This window comes from Myotis lucifugus, unplaced genomic scaffold (assembly GCF_000147115.1).
Source record: "Myotis lucifugus unplaced genomic scaffold, Myoluc2.0 scaffold_38, whole genome shotgun sequence".
In the NCBI taxonomy this organism is placed as follows: Eukaryota; Metazoa; Chordata; class Mammalia; order Chiroptera; family Vespertilionidae; genus Myotis; species Myotis lucifugus.
In genome coordinates, this window is record NW_005871086.1 from 8,365,474 (window position 1) to 8,388,667 (window position 23,194).

The 23,194-nt window shown below is 46.7% G+C and overlaps 1 protein-coding gene across 1 annotated transcript; it reads left to right on the plus strand.

The window, feature by feature from the left end:
- The first annotated feature begins 704 nt into the window (after nucleotides 1-704).
- Nucleotides 705-17,166, plus strand: THBS1 (thrombospondin 1). The gene is made up of 22 exons (XM_006087507.3): nucleotides 705-925; nucleotides 1,479-1,574; nucleotides 1,801-2,360; nucleotides 3,201-3,276; nucleotides 3,547-3,746; nucleotides 3,862-3,984; nucleotides 4,978-5,071; nucleotides 6,501-6,674; nucleotides 7,202-7,378; nucleotides 7,667-7,840; nucleotides 8,302-8,429; nucleotides 8,541-8,693; nucleotides 9,090-9,308; nucleotides 9,759-9,866; nucleotides 10,413-10,572; nucleotides 10,733-10,851; nucleotides 12,434-12,668; nucleotides 12,858-13,085; nucleotides 13,237-13,508; nucleotides 13,911-14,008; nucleotides 14,114-14,253; nucleotides 15,110-17,166. The coding sequence occupies exons 2-22, from the start codon at nucleotides 1,508-1,510 to the stop codon at nucleotides 15,115-15,117; spliced, it is 3,513 nt and encodes a 1,170-aa protein (XP_006087569.1). The 5' UTR covers nucleotides 705-925; nucleotides 1,479-1,507; the 3' UTR covers nucleotides 15,118-17,166.
- The last annotated feature ends 6,028 nt before the right edge of the window (nucleotides 17,167-23,194 follow it).

Genomic DNA, 23,194 nt, shown 5'->3' on the forward strand with positions numbered 1-23,194 from the left:
CTTGATCAGAATACGCATACCGCCCCCAAGCGGCAAGCCGTGTAAGCGCGGTAGCAAGCGGGAGCAGCCAGGGCTTGGACGGCCCGCGCTGCCCCGAATGTGCCCAGACGGGCAGCGAGAACGCGAGCTCCGCGCACCGCCTGGACAGCCCGCGGCGCTCACCTCCCCTAGGGGGTCAGGCGGCGGGCAGGCGAGGGCTGGAGCGCGCGGCGAGCGGCTCCCCATCCCACCAGGATGGATGGATGAGGGTCAACAAGTATGTGAGCTGGCGCTTCTTTAACCACTGGGTCACGCTTAGTCCCCATTACTCTGTCGTACCCCCTCCCCCACTTTTTGACACGCGGGCCCAGGGAGCCGGGTTTGTCCGAAAGCCCCCTACGGGTCTCGGACGGGTGACAGTCTCTGGTCGGGATGCTCACGGTGAGCGCATCGGCCTGCGTGGCGCAAGAGCCGAAGTGCTGAGCCTGTGCGCCAAAGCCGCGTGGGCGGGGAACCTCGTTTTCTGAGAAGTTCCAGGGCTCTTCGAACCCAGCCCCCGCCTCCCCCCTTCACTTTCTAGCTGGAAAGTTGTGCGCCGAGCGGAGCGGCGGGGGGCGGAGAGAGGAACCAGACTGGCCCCCCTCCCGCTTCCTGCCCGGCCGCCTCCCATTGGCCAGTTGCAGGCCCAGGAATGTGAGCGCCGCTTTATAAGTGCGGGCTCCTCGGCCTCGCCAGTCACAGCAGCCAGCGGGTCAGCCAGACCCAGCTCCCGGGAACTCTCTCCAAGCAAACTCTCTCCAAACCGAAGCCTCACCCGCCACCGCCACGCCACCGCCTCCGCCGCCGCCGCCGCCGCCGCCTCCCGGGCCGGCGCACTGCGCTCTCTAGGACTCGGCGCCCTCGCTGCCACTCGCCACTCGGAGCCGCTGCGCCCGTGAGCACACAGGTAAGGGGTCTCCCAGCGGCCACCGAGGACCATCGCTGCCCTGATCCACCCGGGCTCCAGCCCCTCAAGGGGCTTCGGACCCCATTCTGTCCCTCCAGCTGCTGGGGGTCTCCTCTGGTGGCAGCGCTTCAGAGCTATCTTCTCCAGCTCTAGGTCACAAACCACTCCTGGGGCACCCCAAGATTTTCTTCTACTAAGTTCCCCCTAAATCTTTCTACCGGTTCTCTAGGGAAGGAGTCCACTTTCCCATATCCTCCCCGAACCCCCCAAACTACATCTTCCTGTCCTGCTGTTTACCCTCAACTTCCTAAGGAAACCCCCAGATTGTTGGTCTTTGCACCCCCATACACACACCCCTCACTTTAAAACCACAGTCTCTTGCCTTCAACTCCCACTTTCTTCCTGGTGCCCTCTCCAAAGTAAATTCTGTTCTCAGTCCAGCAAATGTGGGGCCAAGGGGGTCCCCAGGGACCCGGCCCCATGCCCAGCCCCAGGTTTTGCCCCCTCTCCCTGTTTCCCCACCTCTCACCCTGGGCTCTGCTTCCTGCTGCAGGCTCCCGGCTGGGCACAAGCAGCTCCATCATGGGGCTCACCTGGGGACTCGGTGTCCTGTTCCTAGTGCATGTGTGTGGCTCCAGCCGCATTCCAGGTGAGTCTGTGTAATACCTTTGACGGGGAGGGGAACAGATGGGGTGCTGGGTACCCCAGGTGTGCCTCCCTCCGGGCTCTCCTCTCCCATGTCTCCCTGAGCCCTGACTGACCATCAGGATTCTTTCAGTGGTTTTCACCCTGTCCCTCTGGCCCCATCCCTCAGAGCTGAGCCCCCCACCCCTGGCCCCTGTCTAGAAGCTCACAGTGTGTCCCGCTCCTAACAGAGTCTGGGGGAGACAGCAGCGTGTTTGACATCTTCGAACTCACCGGGGCTGCCCGCAAGGGCTCTGGGCGCCGACTGGTGAAGGGTCCGGACCCCTCCAGCCCCGCCTTCCGCATCGAGGACGCCAACCTGATCCCCCCTGTGCCTGACGACAAGTTCCAAGACCTAGTGGACGCCGTGCGTGCGGAGAAAGGTTTCCTCCTCCTGGCCTCCCTGAGGCAGATGAAGAAGACCCGAGGCACCCTGCTGGCGGTGGAGCGGAAGGACCACTCCGGCCAGGTCTTCAGCGTGGTCTCCAATGGCAAAGCGGGCACCCTGGACCTGAGCCTGACCGTGCAGGGGAAGCAGCATGTGGTGTCGGTGGAAGAAGCACTCCTGGCCACGGGCCAGTGGAAGAGCATCACCCTGTTTGTGCAGGAGGACAGGGCCCAGCTGTACATTGACTGCGAGAAGATGGAGAATGCTGAGCTCGACGCCCCCATCCACAGCATCTTCACCAGGGACCTGGCCAGCATCGCCAGACTCCGCATCGCAAAAGGGGGTGCCAATGACAATTTCCAGGTGAGGCTTCTTCTCTGATTCCTGGTCTATGGAGCCAGCTTCCCTGTCAGGAGGGCTCGAGCAGGAGAGGCAGGGGTTCCGGTACAGGAAGTACTGCCTGTGGACTAAAGCAGTGGTTCTTAAACTTTAGGGAGTTTCAGAATCACCTGGAAGTCTTCAGATTCAGTAGATCAGATCGGGGCTGAGGCCTGATAATTCGTTTTTCTAAGAAGTTCCAGCTAAGGTTGATGTTGGTGGGGGTGTTCTGGGGACCACACTTTGAAAGCCACTAAAGGAAATGAATGATTTTCCTATAACAGCTTGTTCAAGCCTTAGTTTCTTCTTATACTCTTCTCAAGAAATATAACTTATTTCAGATGCATCCAACCAACTGTAATATTGCTTGAAATGGATACTTGGTTTGAGCAGAATAAAACCACTTTGCTATTTGATCCCTCATGGGGATGTGGCGGGTCTCAGATAAGAGGTTAAAGTAGTGGTGATTCGCTGCTGCAGCTTCTTTGTTGGTTAAACTTCTAGGTCTTTGCAACTGTGGCTTTGAAACTCCCACCTTTAACTCTTTGACATGAAGAGTGTCATTATATCCTCGGCCATAGTATCAGATTCCACTTCCTGTGTCCCCAAGTAGGCTGATAACTGAATTCTTTGTAAAACACTGAAGACTTGGCAGAAGACACAATTAAGATGTTGAAGTTGTTTGGCGATTTCTGTTGGTGTGTTATTTTGACATGGTGACCTTAAAAGGGAGCTCTTTCAAACTTCTGGAATATTTATTGTGTGCTTTTCCTCCCACTCCCTCCCCCGAACACTCTGCAAGTAACGTGTGTCCTCTGCCCACAGGGGGTGCTGCAGAACGTGAGGTTCGTCTTTGGGACCACACCGGAAGACATCCTCAGGAACAAGGGCTGCTCCAGCTGTGAGTACCCTTCTGTTGTTAGGGCACACGGGGAAATTGGGGGATTCCACCCAAAACAAGCTAAGAAACTTAAGCAGTGTTGTGTGTAAATTACCCTGAGTACCATGGTAAGAGGTATATAAAAGTGACCTTAGAAGGCTATTACACACACACACACACACACACACAACCCCTACACACACACCCGAGTGAAATGTCTTTCACAACTAGGAACTCTGGTGAGAGCACCTTCTGTTCCTTTTCTCATTGTGCGTGTTTGTTCCTTGGCAGCTACAAATGCCATCCTCACCCTGGACAACAACGTGGTGAATGGGTCCAGCCCCGCCATCCGCACCAACTACATTGGCCATAAGACAAAGGACCTGCAAGCCATCTGCGGCATCTCTTGTGATGAGCTGTCCAGCATGGTCCTGGAGCTGAGGGGCCTGCGCACCATCGTGACCACGCTTCAGGACAGCATCCGCAAAGTGGTCAGTGGCCTCCCGCCCCGCCCTTGAGCATGCGCCCCTGCAGGCTTAGCCTTTAGTGTGATCCTGAACGACTGGAAATGAGATTGGACACTGATGACCTTTCTCCCCCTTTTAGACTGAAGAGAACAAAGAGTTGGCCATTGAGCTGAGGAGGCCTCCCCTCTGCTACCACAACGGAGTTCAGTACAGGAATAACGAGGAATGGACCGTTGATAGCTGCACCGAGTGCCGCTGTCAGGTAAGGGCTCTTTACAAACTGAAATACAAATCGATGGCATGTGTTTGAAGCCACAGCCTCTGGGGAAATACCCAATAGGCCACACAAGCTCTTTTTATGTTCCATGGCCTGATACCAAATGTGTGTGTGTCTGTTTAAGATGCAAGTATGACATCTATAAAATCTTCTTTTAACTCTCAGGGAGTTTTCCAAAGTTATACCCCAGGCTAAGTATCTAAAAGAACAAACCTAAAACGTCAGAATAATTGACCTGCGTTATTTCAAAGACTAAGTGTTGAATGTCAGGTAAATAACACCTGGTTGGAACGGCCCTGGTTTGTATTCAGCTATGACAAGGAGGTTCTTTTAATACAGTACAGACTGTCAGCCCAACATTGTTAGGATGTAACTGTCCCCTTAGCTCAGATGGCCCTGCCGCGCTGCATGTCACGCTAGCTCTCCCCAGTGCCAATGCAGGTGGGTTTGAGGATTCATCTGGCTCAAGCAAAATCAAGCTTAAATACAAATCATGGACTGCTGGATTTTGGAGCCATCTTGATTAAATTCCCATTCTTCTCCAATGTAATATAAAGCCAGATCTGTACATGAGGGGGGAAATATGCTTATTGATCTGCTTTTTCCCCATGGAGGTAATACTTTTTCAATTTAAAAGTACCAGCTGAGTTTTAGGAGTTCAATTTCAGGTGCAATTTAATAGATTTGACCTATGGTGTTTTGTGATTCTCCATGAATAAATTCTTCATGTAATAACTTTCACCATTGACTAAATAGCAATTAAGAAAGAACTCTCCAAGGAATGGAGTGACAAGTAACTAGTCCGGAACTGTGTCTACAATACTGGTGGCTGCAAATAAGACAGGCCTTCTATTAAAATCATTCCAGCAGAGCATGTGTAGCCCTGACCATTCATCATGGGACTGAAATGTTATCGTATGGAGGCTTCTGCTTGCAGTATGTTCAGTAACCCGTTTCTTCCTCTCTCTTCCTTTGCAGAACTCAGTTACCATCTGCAAAAAAGTGTCCTGCCCCATAATGCCCTGCTCCAATGCCACGGTTCCTGATGGAGAATGCTGCCCACGGTGTTGGCGTAAGTTCCTAAAACTGCATAGCCATTCTTCAGTGACTAGGTCAGCTCTGCATAAACGCTGGACCCCCACCACCACTTCCATCACATGTTTTCATTCAGCCTTTTGCTGCAGCATCTGGTTAACTGGTGGCTTATCTGCTGTATAGAACCAAAAACGCCATTATGACTAAATCTTAAGTACCCCTCTGGATTACGGTATGGGCAATCATAATCTTGGTATAGCTTATTGATCCCAATTGTATGCTTTGAGGAATAGAGAGATGAATTTATAGCAGCAGTAACTCCAAGTTCTTAGACTGCTTCTAGAATTTGGCCTTATGGCCCAGAGTTAAGGAAAATCTACTCACCAGAAAAAGTGATGGTCTACAGTGCGAGCATTGGACTTAATTGGGCCAAAAGTCCTATCCAATTTATCTGTAAGAACAGGAGGCCTAGGAGAGTAACAGCAGTTTGAGTTTTAGGGGACTAAAGAAATAGGGCACTACATTGTTCCATGGCACCCTAGCCCTGGTTTTTGTTGCTAGTATAAATTAATCACTGTGCTGAGACAATATTGAATGCAGTAGTACAAGTCATAAAAATGATTCATCACAACTAAGATAAGAAATAAAACAGGAAAGTAGCGCTTGCCCTGCACACACCCCTACACCCACACACACTGGTCACAGCCCAGGATAACCAGTCCCGTCCCAGGATCATGTTCCCGATACTGGCGCTGTAATAAGCATTTGCATATCTATTTCTGTTCAGCATTCGCTTCAGATGTGGGTTAAAGGAAACAGAGTTAGCTGGGGACTAGCGGAGTTTTGAACTTGAACCAGGGGTTGCTAGGAAAACTTCCAACTGATGGCAAGAGAAAACAAGTTCTCTATCTTGTGTCTGATGCAGCTCGGTGTGATTGTAGTCATGGTGCCTGGGCACACGGTAAACAAACACATTCTCCTCTTGTAAAAATATGTGCAGAGAAGGCCCCAAATGGTGTGGTGAGGGGAGCAGCACCCTGATGAACCTCATGGCCGAGTTGGAGCCCAGAGCCAAAAGCAGCTGAGCTGCCGTCAAGCTCACCTGTCAAACGCATGGGCTGTGGCTCCCCTAAAAATCACAAGTGGCTCCTATAAGCTGCCTAAAACTCCGGTGTTCTTAAAAGTCTGAGACTGGAAATGCCTACCAGTCAGGAAAGGGAAGCTCATTTGAAATGCAGAGAGAGGTGAAAGGAGGCAACGTGACTAGAAGAACACAATGGGAGACAGCAGAGCTGTGCTGACCCAGGCCAGCATTTCATTACCCGTGCAGTACCCACAGTGCCCTGGGATAACCCCTTGGCTATTAGCCTAAGAAATAGATTGCTTCCCACCCTCTGGCAAGGGAAGGAAGTCCTGAACAGAGCAGTCTTAATGACCACACACAAATGAACCCGTTTCCTCTGCAGCCAGCGACTCTGCGGACGATGGCTGGTCCCCGTGGTCCGAGTGGACCTCCTGCTCCGCGACATGTGGCAACGGGATCCAGCAGCGCGGTCGCTCCTGCGATAGCCTCAACAACCGGTGCGAGGGCTCCTCCGTGCAGACGCGGACCTGCCACATCCAGGAGTGCGATAAGAGATGTGAGTATCTTGGCCACGGGAATGTGGAGAACTGACCTGTTCTTGTCATCACCAAGAGCAACTCCAACATATAGAGCAGCGGTTCTCAACCTGTGGGTCGCGACCCCTTTGGCGGTTGAACGACCCTTTCACAGGGGTCGCCTAAGACCATCCTGCACATCAGATATTTACATTACGATTCATAACAGTAGCAACATTCCAGTTATGAATTAGCAACGAAAATAATTTTATGGTTGGGTCTCAACATGAGGAACTGTATTTAAAGGGCCAGAGGGTTGAGAACCACTGATATAGAGGCTCAGAGCACAGGTTCTAGACTCTGGGTCAGAAGCCTAGTTCCACCTCGTACCTGGCCAAGCTTGAGCACAATCCACCCCCTCTGAGACCCTCCTTATCTGCAAATGGGGGATAATAATAGTGTTCAATAGGGTTACTTTGAGGAATTGAGTGAGATAACGCATTTAAAGTGGCTAGCACAGGGGTTGGCTTGTGGCACGCACCCGGTAACCACCAGCTCTGTACTTTAGTTAAGCAGGATGGCGGCTGGAGTCACTGGTCCCCGTGGTCATCTTGTTCTGTGACGTGCGGCGACGGCGTGATCACCAGGATCCGGCTCTGCAACTCTCCCAGCCCCCAGATGAACGGGAGGCCTTGCGAAGGCGAAGCCCGGGAGACCAAAGCCTGCACGAGGGACGCCTGCCCCGGTGAGTGAGCCGCTCCGCCCAGCTGGCTGCCTGGCATCTGACCTATCTGCTCAGTGGATCGTGGAGGGGGAAAGGTTACTTTCTAGAGAAACAAACAAATTCCTACATACTCAGCAGTTCCTTTTAATGAAAAACAGAAAGAAGGCCATTCCAAACTCGCCCTCTTCCCAAGCATTCTTCATGTGTCAGGGTAGCAGGGTCTCCTGAACAAACGTAGGAGAGTCTTCTGTGACAAACGCGGCGTTCGCCATGGACCTTAACGTCTGCATGTGGTTTGCTTTCTGACAGTCAACGGAGGCTGGGGTCCCTGGTCACCGTGGGACATCTGCTCCGTCACCTGTGGAGGAGGGGTGCAGACACGGAGCCGGCTCTGCAACAACCCCACCCCCCAGTTTGGAGGCAAGGACTGCGTTGGCGATGTGATGGAGAACCAGATCTGCAACAAGCAGGACTGTCCCATTGGTGAGCTACGCAGCCCCGGATGAAACCGCCCTGGGGTTTCTTTTAACCCAGGGGTCCTCAAACTACGGCCCGCAGGCCACATGCAAATACAAATATTGTATTTGTTCCCGTTTTGTTTTTTTACTTCAAAATAAGATATGTGCAGTGTGCATAGGAATTTGTTCATAGTTTTTTTTTAAACTATAGTCCTTTCCTCCAACGGTCTGAGGGACAGTGAACTGGCCCCCTGTTTAAAAGTTTGAGGACCCCTGTTTTAACCGAATGCCACGGTCAGCATTCAAGGGAGCTCTGGCTTTGAATGGTCCTGAGCGGCTTGATTATTCCAAATGCCAGGTGGACAACATAACCTCAAGTTATCACTCATAGACCCTATAGGATTTTACATTGTGAGGTATTTTTAGTGACCAGCATAGCAGTTAGCAGCAGCGTAGACCAACCATTTCCCTGTTCTCTTGTCTCAGATGGATGCCTGTCCAACCCCTGCTTCGCTGGGACCAATTGTACCAGCTACCCCGATGGCAGCTGGAAGTGCGGTGCTTGTCCCCCGGGCTACGGCGGAGATGGCATCCAATGCAAAGACATTGATGAGGTGAGAAACCGATGGCTCCGTTGCTGCACCTAGGAAAGCAGGGAGCCTGTCCCCCTCTTTCCCTGTGGCAGTGTCCCCTAAACGTGAAGCAAACTGTCGTTTCTCCCATAGTGCACCCTGGTGCCTGACGCCTGCTTCAGCCACAATGGAGAGCACAGGTGCGAGAACACAGACCCCGGCTACAACTGCCTGCCCTGCCCGCCGCGCTTCACCGGCCCGCAGCCCTTCGGCCGGGGCGTGGAGCAGGCCACCGCCAACAAACAGGTACAGTGGGCCAGACTGCGGGCCAGCATAAAGGAGGGTGCCCTCGGCGGGAACCACCAGGAAAGGAAGGAATGTCATTGCATCACCTTCACAAAAAACCGGGAAGGGTGAATGCACAATCCAGCTTTTAGAATCAGGACTAGAGAATCCGTTGTAAATCCCGAGCAATGGTGCTGAGCAATTCCAGGAAAAACACATAAAGTGATGTTAACCTGTAGCCTGGACACCCACGGGGTGAGGGTGGGGGTGGGGGTGGAGGAAGGACAGAAGTGACCCACACCCCTCCCCATGGAGCCTGTCTGTCCGGAGATGACAGGGATCTGGGTTCTTCCTGTTTCTGCCACATCGGGAGACGCTTGAAGGCTCTGCATTAACATCAGGATGTTGTCCTCTCAGGTGTGCAAGCCCCGCAACCCTTGCACGGATGGGACCCACGACTGCAACAGTAACGCCAAGTGCAACTACCTGGGCCATTACAGCGACCCCATGTTCCGCTGCGAGTGCAAGCCCGGCTACGCGGGCAACGGCATCATCTGCGGGGAGGACTCCGACCTGGACGGCTGGCCCAACGAGGACCTGGTGTGCGTGGCCAACGCAACCTACCACTGCAAGAAGGTAAACCTGCTCCCTCACGCACCTCCCGGAGGGCACATCAGCCCGATCCAAAGAACAGGAGAGGGGGTTTTAAATGCTACGAGTCTGAAAACGAACCTGAAAGATCAGGTCACCCAAAGGCAGAGCGTTAACTCTCCATCATAGTAAAGCGCCTGGTGCCAAGAATGTGGACGTGGCGGCCCTTGGGCGCATGTGTCCCATAGTCTGTTATTTTGTCCAAAGAAATGTTCACCTCCCAGCCAGACACCAGCAGACTATGGCTTGTGTTCCCAGAATGTACAGAGCCTAGAGCATTCATAAAAATCCTATATATATCCCCCAAGAAAATGTTCAAATGTTTGCCTTCCCGTAAAAATTATATGTTGTTCCCGAGTAGCATTCAGTGCTTCCGTGTGTGAGCTGAGCAAGGACGTGCGGACTGCGGCTAAAATGAGCGTCTTCTCTTTCCAGGATAATTGCCCCAACCTTCCCAACTCAGGGCAGGAAGACTATGACAAGGACGGAATCGGCGATGCCTGCGATAATGACGATGACAATGATCACATTCCAGATGACAGGGTAAACATGGTGTTTCCCACTCTGCTTTCATCTTTTCTATCCAGCAACAGCACGAAACACATTAAGATTCATTGAACTTATAAAGTTATAAGGAAAAATATACTGAACTGAGATATAGGATAGTTTCAGGACATAAATGTTGCCACGAGAACTTTTAAATAAGGGTTATGTTTTTCATCACAACCTTCCCTCACCCCATTTGAGCAAGATAACCCAGATATACACAAATGACGCTTGGCTCCCCAGAGTCATTTGAAATATTTTATCTAAATTACAGTCAGATTTACTTTGGGAGCATTGAGAACTGAGATGAGCTTATATTTACATCTCACTGACTGGGAGCCCCCGGGAATCCCTTTCTCCTTCATGATGTCCTGGTTTGTAACTTCTGCAGTGATCACTTGACACTGAGTGCTCAATGCGTATATCCACTCGGTAGGAAATAACAATTGCAGGTTTTTGCAGTTTAATAACATGCAGGTGGTGTGAGCTTTGAGCTGCTTTCACAGACAATGTTAGAAAAGGCTCCATTTCTTCTCTTTACAGGACAACTGCCCGTTCCATTACAACCCAGCCCAGTACGACTACGACCGAGATGACGTGGGAGACCGCTGTGACAACTGCCCCTACAACCACAACCCCGATCAGGCCGACACAGACAACAACGGGGAAGGTGACGCCTGCGCTGTCGACATCGACGGGGACGGTAAGGCCCTCCCTCCCTGGCTCCAGCAGGCCCCTGGGCCATGCTGACCTCACTCAGCTATTGAGTGGCTGTTCTCCAGCCCTGGCTGTTCTCCAGTTCATGCAGTTTTGTTGAAACAACCGAGGCAGAGGTCTCACCTCACTTGTCCCGTTCTCTGCAGGAATCCTCAATGAACGAGACAACTGCCAGTATGTCTATAATGTGGACCAGAAGGACACCGACATGGATGGGGTTGGAGATCAGTGTGACAACTGCCCTCTGGAACATAATCCAGATCAGGTAGGTGGACTCCTCTCAAAATCTTTCAGTAAAGTATTGGAATATCCCTTTCTAGGCCTTCGAGAAATAGAGTGCATTCCCATGGCTCTCAATGATCTCGTAGCCAATCATAATGTCTCTATGTAAACAGTTTGCCTGATGGGATCTCCTTGCAGAGTCCCAGCGATCATTAGCATGGCAGTCTTGTAACCTCAATATTTTCTTGTACAAGAAGGTCTGCGTGACTTGTTCCACATGAAATACCATGAAGATAAATTATACAGAGTAGAAATCTGACAACTCCAGTATGTTAATCGTATTTAAGACTTAGAGATAAAAGACATATCCTGAAACAAAATAACCATTTTCATGGCTAATGGTATAATCTGGCTGGAAGAAAACCATCAAACTAAAACTACTTCCCCAAACGGGAGATACTTCATTCTTCAAAAGTGTTTGGCATTGCAATCAGATATCACTATCCACCCTGCTGGGGCGTGCTGCAGATAGACATTAGCCAGGACCGTTTCCATGGCTGAAAGTATTTCTTTTCTTGTGCAATTGCCCATAATTATTTTCTAAGGACAAAAGTTATGGAATTTTTTTTCTTCTAAAATGCATTGTTCCGGAATTTAGAAACTAGCTTTTAAAAATGGGACTATTTTTATAAGATTCAAGATATGAGAAGTACAGCTTTTTCCTCCTAGTATTTGCTCTTATAAGGTCCCGTAAAGCAAAGGCAACAAGGTAAAGAGCTTTGGGACCATAATGGGAAAAGTGTGCATGATCTGAGATGGCTTTGCTGACCAAATGGTAATGGGAGTCATATTCTGAGATTGGGTCTTACCATAAATTAAATGTTTTCAATATCACTTAACCTCCCTGGATGAGTTTTTGATTCCTAGGACTGTAATCAAATTTATAACAAAATTCAGGCATCATGTAAAAACCTTACTAAGAGCAAGAAAAATTCCAGTTTGTGTATAAATGATCTTTAAGCATCCCATGCACACTGGATAATGTAAAAGGACTTTGAGAAATATCGTTTTGAAAAATCTTAGTTTTGGCTTAATCTCAGCCAACAGATGGCAGTCTTTGTGGCCTAGATATATAAAACCAAATACCTAAAAATAAAAGAAACTAATTGATCCCTCCCATATGAGTTACCCAGTATGCATAAAAAAAAAAAAATGCCATGTTTCCATGACTTGAAGGCCTAGAGTAGAAGTTGACATGTCAACAAATTTACAATTGAAACCCTTCAATGGAAAAATAATAAAATGTACCCAAAGAATTTCATTTAACATTAAGATAGAAGCAGTTAACATTGCATTTCATCCTTAGTGATTAAATAACACTTTCTATTTAATTTTATTTAGAATATTTTATATATTTTTTAAACTCTTAAAAATCCCTTTTCAAATTTTCATATGAAAACAAGGATTAAGGAAAAAAACTTAAAAGATGTTACTATTACTGTCTCTTGGCATACCATATAGACTTGAAACTCCACTGGTCACATCAAACATTAGTGACTTTTCCATTGTTATCATTAACATTAATAACTTATACCTCAATTTACCCTCCGTTTCTCTCTCTCTAGCTTGACTCTGACTCAGACCTCATTGGAGACACCTGTGACAACAATCAGGATATTGATGAAGATGGCCACCAGAACAACCTGGACAACTGTCCCTACGTAGCCAACGCCAACCAGGCCGACCACGACAAAGACGGCAAGGGAGACGCCTGCGACCATGACGATGACAATGACGGCATTCCTGATGACAGGGACAACTGCAGGCTCGTGCCCAATCCCGACCAGAAGGACTCCGATGGTGAGTCGTGGAGCCACCTTCTAAGAGAGGAACTGAAAGCAAGGCCCTCTAGGTTGAGGACATAAACACAAAGCTGAGCGCACACGGGAGGATGAAGAGACTAGCTGCCAACTCTGAGAAGTCGGAATTTCTGACACCAGTAATAACAGTATTTCAGAGTTTCATTGAACTCTTGCCTTTTTCACTTAGGTGATGGTCGAGGTGATGCTTGCAAAGATGACTTTGACCAGGACAATGTGCCAGACATCGATGACATCTGTCCTGAAAACTTTGATATCAGTGAGACTGATTTCCGCCGATTCCAGATGATTCCTCTGGATCCCAAAGGGACATCCCAGAACGACCCTAACTGGGTGGTACGCCATCAGGGGAAAGAGCTCGTCCAGACGGTCAACTGTGATCCTGGACTTGCCATAGGTGAGTAGCGAGTTCTTTGCATACATGGGAAAGCAGCCAATGTAAAACCTGGCAGTCAGTGTGTCCCTGTGGGTACTAGGATGTCTGGGAATGGAATGGAGAACCTTCTGACAGCTGCAGTTTTTAACCTGGGTCTGGCCTCACCTTCCAGGTTATGATGAGTTTAATGCTGTGGACTTCAGTGGCACCTTCTTCATCAACACCGATAGGGACGATGACTATGCCGGATTTGTGTTTGGCTACCAGTCCAGCAGCCGCTTCTATGTTGTGATGTGGAAGCAGATCACCCAGTCCTACTGGGACCCCCACCCCACAAGGGCTCAGGGATACTCGGGCCTTTCTGTGAAAGTCGTGAACTCCACCACCGGGCCTGGCGAGCACCTGCGGAATGCGCTGTGGCACACGGGGAACACCCCTGGCCAGGTAGGAGCAACCCCACAGGAGGGAGGGAGGGCATGAGCCGGGGCTTGACCAGCACGAGAGATGCTGTGCTTGGACCGGGACTCAGGGGTCTTAGAAATTACATCCCCACCATCAACTCCAGCACTAAGCTCTGCTTTGTAAACCATAATTGTCTGAGAGGGGAGCTCGCCATAACAAGAGTTACCCTTCAGGTCCAAAGGCAGTTTCAGTCTCTTCAAACAAAGAGGCTCCTTCTCTTCTCTCTTTCTACTTTACGTGTGCATTCAAGGGCACACATCAAAGGGAAGAGGCCTAGAAAAATCCTACGTTTCAGCCCTCTGACATAGGTCAGCTTGGCGCTTTTCCTTCGCACAGAATGAAATATAATTCTTACCACGGTTTCAACCTTTCCTTTTCCTTCAGGTGCGCACCCTGTGGCACGACCCTCGTCACATTGGCTGGAAAGATTTCACCGCCTACAGATGGCGTCTCAGCCACAGGCCCAAGACTGGTTTCATTCGGTAAGATTGCGCTGAGTACATTTCACTTACGGTCACAACGATGGGCAAGAAGGAAGAGACCGAAACATAGGGGTGTCACTAACGACATTGTCTTCCTTCCTGCAGAGTGGTGATGTATGAAGGGAAGAAAATCATGGCTGACTCGGGACCCATCTATGACAAAACCTATGCTGGTGGTAGGCTAGGGTTGTTTGTCTTCTCTCAAGAAATGGTGTTCTTCTCCGACATGAAATATGAATGCAGAGGTAGGAGCAACATTATAGTGAATGGACCGCTGACATCTCTAATTCAGACTGACATTGACAATGCCAATTATGGGGGAGTCTAATTTAAAGACTGTTTCACAGACAGGGTCATCCGTAGTTGGCTGTTGAAGACCATGATAAAAATGAAATAAGGCCTGTGAACTGTGGCTTATGAAATCCTGAGTCTTATTAACAGTACCAATTTGCTTAGCAATCTCTGTGCTCTTCATACACAGTGCGGAGGTAAACTGCAGTTTAGGCCACACTAATAATACTTAACATTTGACATGTTCCTCGTAGTTTTGTCTGTGCCATTGCAGCACAAGTTGCTTTCACATTCTTCCCCTGTCGTATAAGGAAAGGAGAGTGTTGCCTTCATGTTGGCATGTTCACTTTCACCGTTAACCTGAGCTGTTTTCCTCTGTTCTCATTCACTCTGTGGCCACCTAACCTCATGGAGGCCAGCGTTGGGGCTGCCAAAGAATAAGTGCTTCATAAATATTTACTGGGACAAGGCCTGATGCCAACAGGATCCATTAGAGTAAAAAGATGGTTGATTTTACTCAAAAAATATTTAAATTATGATATAATCTTTGAGTCTGAATGTTTAACATAAAACGCTCTAAACTTTAAACACTGAAGGTCTTAGAGAGCACAGCCCATAGCCTAAGTTCTGCAAGGTCGAGCTGTACCAATCTCCTAGCAACAGTGTTCAAACACGTTAACATTTAATTTTGTAAGCTGGCCATCTTATATTATATTATGCTTTTGTCATTATAAAAGTAGAGCTATACTAGGTTGTTAATTCATTAACTGATATTAAGTTTTTACTTATATATCTGTGTTTACTTAACAGATTCCTAATCTTCAAACTGTTGATCAAAAGACTGATCATAACCAGCGCTGGTATTGCACCTTCTGGAACTATGGGCTTAAGGAAACCCCCAGGATCACTCCCCTCTGCTGCCTCTTTCTCTGCTTGCATCCGTGTGGACTCCTAAAACATGTGACTTGACTCAAGAAAAATGCAATTTTCCCAATCAGACTCTTGGCATTCAGCCTCTGAACGAGAAGAGAATCTTCCAAGAATATAAACAGTGACTTTGGTTTGCTTTTGGAAAAAGCAGAAGCACCCACCTGCCTCAGTGGGAAGGGGCCAGCTCCACCCAGCTTTGGTCAGAGCAGGCTGCTATGGTGAGGCCTTCTCTGAGCAACGGACTCAGAAGCCCTGTCAGGCACGTCAGAGAAGAGAGGACTCACTAGCATTGGCCAACAACCACTCCTGACCTACTCCCTCGGGAATAGGGGGAGCAGGGCCAAAGCCCGGGGGGTAGGGGGGGTACATACCCAAGAGATGATTGTATGAGGAAAATATGGAGGAACTGTTACACGTTTGGTACTAAACCATTTTCAGGGGATTGAAAGCCTATTGCTGGAGTTCATGATGCTGACCGGTGTTAGCTGATTGGCACTTACATAGAAGCAGGGGACGGAGGGAAGGACTGACTTCTGGACTTCCTCTCGGATCCCCACCCCTTACACGTCACATTGTGGTGACCAGAATAGGGAGGCAGAATTAAACCAGAGTGCAAGGCAGTGCTGGCTGCCACTGCCTAGTTACACTGGAATTGTCGGTTTTATTCCAGATATAGCTTGTGCAGATGTAGCAGGAAAATAAAACCTACCATCTCAGTGAGCACCAGGCTGCCTCCCAAGGGAGGGGCAGCCATGCTTGTATTTTTATGGTTAGAAAGGCACAAAATTATCAACTTAACTAAGACATTCCTTTTCTCTCTTCTTTCCTGAATATCATGGAGTTTGCTAATTCTTTTGGACTGTAGTTTTGGTTTTTTTTACACTTTACAATGTAAAATATTTATTTTTCACCTACTCTGGAGAATTTGTCTGCAAGACTTCATGGAACAGGAAGAAGCATAAGGACTATCCATATCACCTTTGTTGAGTCTTCATGACTGTAAGATTGTAAATACAGATTATTTATTAACTCTGTTCTACCTGGAACCTAGGTTTTGTATGGAAAGTGAGAGTAGGTATTGAGCTTTATCAGCCAACCTCTGGCAAGGAAGGGCACAAGGAAAATCAGCGTAGCGAGCTGCTCTTTACTTTGTGCTTAAGTGATTTGGGATTCCTTGTCGTTTCCAGTGGAATTAGCTGCCTGTCCATTTGCAAGTGTGTTTAGATGGCAAAGAAAGCCATGAGGCCTTTAATACTGTTTTACCCCATCCCTTGTGCCTATTTCCAGGGAGAAGAAAAGCATCTACGCTTATTATTTTTTCATTTTTCCAAAAGAAAAAAAAATGACAAAGGTGAAACTTACATACAAATATTACCTCATTTGTTGTGTGACTGAGTAAAGAACTTTTGGCTCAAGCAGAAAGAGTTTAAGTGTCTAACAAACTTAAAGCTACTGTAGTACCTAAAAAAGTCAATGTTGTACATAGTATAAAAATTCTTTGCAGAAAAGTATTCCCAGTAAGGAAATAGCATTGAAATGTTAAATACATTTTCTGAAAGTTATGTTTTTTCTATCATCTTGTATACTGTTGCTTTATTTTTATAAATTATTTTCTCATTTGCATTGGAATAGATATCTCAGATTGTGTAGATACGCTATTTAAATAATTTATCAGGAAATACTGCCTGTAGAGTTAGTATTTCTATTTTTATAAAATGTTTGCACACTGAATTGAAGAATTGTTGGGTTTTGTTTTGTTTTTGATTTGTTTTTTGCTTGCCCCACCCCGTTTTTACTATTTGCCAATACCTTTTTCTAGGAATGTGCTTTTTTTTGTACATTTTATCCATTTTACATTCTAAAGCAGTGTAAGTTGTATATTACTGTTTCTTATGTACAAGGAACAACAATAAATCATATGGAAATTTATATTTATACTTACTGTGTCCACATTTATTTGTTCTCTGTTGGCTTTATGTTATGAGGTATGGATAAATCCCATTCTTTAATCAGTATGACATGCATAGTCCCCAAAAAGGATATTAATAAAATGTCACATTTTATTAATGTCATTTATTGAATCCTTTTCAAAATCTAATTCTGTTGCTTAAAAAAAAAGGGAAAAAAGGAAAACAAAGGGAAAAACCAGGATTGAAGCATATAAATTCCTGAACTTACATTTTCTAACCCACGAATACTCGGTAGCAACACAATTGCATGTTGTGGAGATGCTTTAGAAATGTTATGAAGAAAAAATTGTCCTTGAAAAGCTTCGCCAGACTCTACATATATCACCTTTTAAAGAATGAATATGCCTTGCACCAAAAACAGATGACTAAAGACAAAAGTAGAATCCTAAAAATACATATACATCAAATTATTTTATGAAGAGGACAAAGTTTCAGGTAGGCTAATCATGAATGTAGACTACTGACCAATTAATGTCAAGTTCTAGTAAAAATAGGTAGAATAAGAAATTTTATGAATAGTTTAAAGGTCTGGCTTTGAGGTCCATTAAACACTAGAAAGGATTGAGAGCAAGATAGAATCTTCTCCTTGATTTTCTCTTGCATTCTAAAAACTCTTATCTAGGCTAGCATAGTCATATATAAGTACAAATTGCCAAATCTTTTTATGGCACTCAGGTGCAGAATCAAGAACTAGAAGGTGGTAAAGGTTATATAGGGTTTGGAAAACTGATACCTATCCTGAAATTATTCCAAAAAATTGAAGAGGAGGAAAGATTCCCAAACTTATTTTTCAAAGCCAGCTAGTATTACCCTGATTTTAAAACTAGACAAAGATATTACCAAAAAATAAAAGAAAATTATAGCACAATATCCTTGATGAACTTGGATGCAAAAATCTTCAACAAAATATAGCAAACTGAATTCAGCAAAACATTTAGTATAAAAGATCATACACCACGACCAAGTGGGATTTATCCCAGTGACGCAAGGCTGGTTCAGTATCTGTAAACCAATTGTTATACAGCACATACATAAAAATCATGATGATATCAATATATGCAGAAAAAAAGCATTTGATAAAATCCAACATTTGCTGAGAGTATTATAAAAAAGCATTTGATAAAAATCTAAGCATTTGCTGAGAGTATTATAAAAACTCTCAGCAAAATGGGAATAAAGGAAACATACATCAATAAAATAAAGAACATATATGACAAACCCACAGCTAACAATACTCAGCGGGGAAAAGCTGAAAGATTTTTCTTTAATATTTGGAATAAGACAAGGCTGTCCACTTTCACCATTTTATTCAACATAGTATTGGAAGCCCTAACCAGACCAATCAAACAAGAAAGAAAAAACATTCAAATTGTAGAGAATAAGTAAAACTGTCATTATTTGCAGATGACATAATACTATAGAGAGAGAACTCTAAAGAATCCATTAAAAAACTACTAGAAATAATAAATGAACTCAGTAAAGTAGCAGGATACAAATAAATATTCAGAAATTAGTTGCATTTTATACAGCAATAACAAACTATAAGAATGATAAATTATTAAAACAATCCCTGTTCTGGCTGGCATGGCTAAATGGTTAGAGCATCAGCCTGCACACTGAAGGGTCTCGGATTAAATTTCTGGTCAAGGGCATGTACCTGGGTTGCAGGTTCAATACCCCACCCCAGTCGGGGCACATGGGGGAGGCAACTAATTGATGTCTTCCTTTCACATCAATGTCTCTCTCTCTCCTCCTTCTCTCCCTCCCTTCCAGTCTCTCTAAAAATCAATGAGCCCAGCTGCCATGGCTCAGTGGTTGAAGGTTGACCTATAAACAAGGAGGTCACAGTTTGATACCTGGTCAGGGCACATGCCTGGGTTGCGGGCTCTCTCCCCAGTGTGGTCGTGCATGAGGCAGCCAATCAATGATTCTCTCTCATTATTGATGTTTCTATCACTCTCTCCCTCTCCTTTCCTCTCTGAAACCAATAAAAAAATATATTTTTTAAAAAGATTATCCTATGGGACTACATCAAAATAAAAAGCTTCTGCATAGCAAAAGAAACCATCAACAAAACAACAAGAAAGCCCACTGCATGGGAGAACATATATGCCAATGTTATCACCGACAAGGGTTTAATCTCCAACATTTATAGAGAACTCATACAACTTAACAAAAGGAAAATAAACAATCCAATCAAAAAACGGGCAAAGGACCTAAATAGACACTTTTCAAAAGAGGACATTCAGAAAGCCAAGAGACATATGAAAACATGCTCAAAGTCACTAATCATCCAAGAAATGCAAATCAAAACAACAATGAGGTACCATCTCATACCTGTCAGAATGGCTATCATCAACAAATCAACAAACGACAAGTGCTGGAGAGGATGTGGAGAAAAAGGAACACTCGTGCACTGCTGGTGGGAATGCAGACTGGTGCAGCCACTATGGAAGACAGTATGGAGTTTCCTCAAAAAACTAAAAATGGAACTCCAATTTGACCCCGTGATCCCACTTCTAGAAATATATCCCAAGAAAACAGAAACACCAATCAGAAAGGATATATGCAAACCTATGTTCATAGCAGCACAATTCACCATAGCTAAGATCTGGAAACAGCCTAAGTGCCCATCAGTAGATGAATGGATTAGAAAACTGTGGTACATCTACACAATGGAATACTATGCTTCTGTAAAAAAGAAGGAACTCTTACCATTTGCAACAGCATGGATGGAACTGGAGAGCATTATGCTAAGTGAAATAAGCCAGTCAATGAAGGAAAAATACCACATGATCTCACTCATTTATGGATAATAAAGACCATTATAAACATATGAACAAAAATAGATACAGAGGCAGAGCAACCTCGAACAGACTGTCAAACTACAGTGGGAAGGCCAGGGAGGGTTGGGGGGCAGAAGAGGGGGGGGATAAGAGATCAACCGAAGGACTTGTATGCATGCATATAAGCATAACCAATGGACATAAGACACTGGGGGGTAGGGGAGGCCAGGGGATTGTCAAGGGCGGGAAAAAAAGGAGACATATGTAATACTCTTAGTAATACTTTAAGCAATAAAACAATTTAAAAAATAAATAAATAAATAAATAAAAATAAAATAAAATAAAATAAAATGAAAAAAATAAATAAAAAGATTATCCTATCTAATAAAATAGTAATATGCAAATTAGTCACCACTCCGTCACAAAGATGGCCGCGCCCATAGCCACAAGATGGCGGCGCCCAGTCCCCTTAGCCCCGCCACTGAAGTGTCCAGGCCTATTGGCCAGGCAGGTGGAGGGGGGAGTGGGGGGGGGTGGGGAAGGGCCAAGGGGCGGAGCAGGCGATCGGAGGGGCCTGGGAGTCCCCTGCCCAGGCCTGCAGCCTTTGGCCAGAGGCTGTAGGCCTGGGCAGGGGCGGAGCTGGGGATCACAGCGGCCTGGGCAGGGGCAGAGCCAGCGATCAGAGTGAACTACAGAGGAAACACCTTTCCTGACCGCTCATTGGCTAAGCTCCCTGTATGCCACTGGTAATATTCTTAGTAACTTGGGTAATAAGAATCCAAAAAGGTGATCTAGGGTTTTTCCACCTCACTCCTGGAGAAAAAAATGAAGGTCCGCTGCTGGAGGGCTAAGAAATATCATATCCTGCCCTAGCTGGTTTGGCTCAGTGGATAATGCCTCGGCCTGCCCACTGCAGGGTCTGGGTTCAATTCTGACCAAGGGCATGTACCTAGGTTGCAGGCTCCTCCCTGGCCGGGGCCCAGGTCAGGGCTCATGCAGGAGGCAACCAATCAAAGTGTTCCTCTCACTTTGATGTTTCTGTCTTTCCCTTTCTCTTCCATATTCTCTAAAAATCAATGGAAACATATCCTCAGGTGAGGATAAAAAAAAAAAAAGAAAGAAAGAAAGAAATGTCATATCCTATGAAAGACATATCTTGAAAATGCCTAAAGAAAGTTGTCATTTTTTCATGGTGAAGGGACTGGAGTCCGTGTTGATGAAAACACCTTGCTGGCTTCGGTGACTGGCAGTGGCTGTAGCAGCGGAATGATGGGCCTGGTGCCTTCCCTTGATCAGCTCGGTCGCCTCTCACAAAGGGAGCCCAGACTGCAGCTTAGGCCCGCTCCCTAAGGGGAGCAGGGAGCAGGCCTAAGCCATCAGTAGGACATCCCCTGAGGGCTCCCAGTATGTGAGAGGGGGCAGGCTGGGCTGAGGGACCCCCCAGTGCACGAATTTCGTGCACCAGGCCCCTAGTTAAAAAATAAAAATCAATGAAAAAATATCCTTAGATGAGGATTAACAAACAAAAAACTAATTTTAAAAAAAGAAAGGAAACAATCCCTTTTGCAGTTGCATCAAAAAGAATAAGCCCTTGCCAGTTTGGCATAGTGGATAGAGGGTTGGCCTGAGGGACGAAGGGTCCCGGGTTCAATTATGGTCAAGGGATTTAGCAAACTGGGCTTCTTTGAAAGGCTGATGGGCAAAAATGGCTGCTCTCTGCCACCACTCCAAATTTCCACCCATATCACCTCCCCCTCTGACTCTTCCGACCCAAACTCTACATCACAAATGGTGGCACCCCACAGCAAAAACTCTCAGCATTAAGACAAATTACATTGTAGTACACTGACATCAGCACATTACATACAGCACATTGCTATTTTAATGTAAACTGAAAAAGGAGGCTTGAAAAAGAAATTGCCCGAGTGTTCTGAAAATAGTAGCTGTAGAGTTTTTCATTCTAAAAAGTCAAGAAAATTGGTGTAAGGAATCACTAACATTATCCCAAACCCTGACATCCTAATCACATACACCTTTGCTCAAATTTGTTTTCCCTTACTCACATTTGTTTGAATTGGGTTTCTGTCATTTTGTAAATGAAAGATAACTCAGATATCTGAGGAGAGAATTGTTTTGATGAATAAGTTTGAGGTAATGGGAGGAAGAGTAAAAGGAGTGAATCAGTGGCAGAATAAGAAAGCCTGTATTTCCAAAGTAACAGATAATCACATAAAGTGCATAGTAGTATGTACCACCCCTACTATGTCCATTTGACTGTAGGTTTAAGAGAATCCTATCTAATAATAGACAAACATGGTAATTGACAGTACCTTCACTACGCCTTCCATTGGCTAATCAGCACGATATGCAAAATAAACGCCAACAAAGATGGTGGCTAATTTGCATACTGTAGGCAGGGCGGGCCAACAGGAGCTGCCATCCGGGCCCCCGTGTGTGGCCCTGGGCGGCGGGACCCTGCGGCTGTTATCGTGATCGTGATCGGAAACCAGGCCGCAGGCAAGGTGGCACCCCGGGACCCAGGAGCCGCCTTGCCTACAGCCGTGATCCTGATTGTGATCTGAAAGCCGGGCGCAGGCAAGGCGGCCCCCTGGGACCCAGGAGCCGTCCTGCCTGCAGTCTGTGATCATGATTAGAAAGCCGGGCCCGCAGGCAAGGCGGCCCCCTGGAACCCAGGAGCCCATCGGTGAGGTCGGAAGGTGAAGCAGTGATCAAGCTATGCGGGGGAGGGTGGGGGGACAGAAGGAGCTACAGAAGCAGCTCTGGCCGGAGACTGAAGACTCTCACCAGAGTGAGGAGCAAAGACTGAAGGCTCCAGCCACAGTGAAGACTGTGTCCAGAGCAAAGATGAAAGGTGGTGGCCAGAGTGAAGGTCTGGGTCCCGGGTGCCAGAGGAAAACTGGTGCTGGCAGCCAGGGGAAAGAAGACCTATTGCACGAATCTCTTCATGCAATGGGCCTCTAGTCTATATATATAAAACCCTAACATGCAAATAAACCGAACAGCGAACAACCGAACCGGTCACTATGACGTGTGCTGACCACCAGGGGGCACGCGTGGAACATGGCAGGTGTCGGCAGCAGGCGACAGAGAGCAGAACATGGCGGGTGTCAGCTGCAGCAGGATGGTGGAGCAGGTGAGTAGGGCGCCAGTTTCTGTCATTGAGGTGAGCCTCTTGTGGTTACTGAAAA

Excerpts from the sequence above, each read along its gene's own strand:
- THBS1 (XM_006087507.3), top strand. The coding sequence starts at position 1,508 with ATGGGGCTCACCTGGGGACTCGGTGTCCTGTTCCTAGTGCATGTGTGT. Across the intron at positions 10,852-12,433 it reads TGGAACATAATCCAGATCAG|CTTGACTCTGACTCAGACCT; the intron begins GTAGGTGGACTC and ends CTCTCTCTCTAG. Across the intron at positions 13,509-13,910 it reads CGGGGAACACCCCTGGCCAG|GTGCGCACCCTGTGGCACGA; the intron begins GTAGGAGCAACC and ends CTTTTCCTTCAG.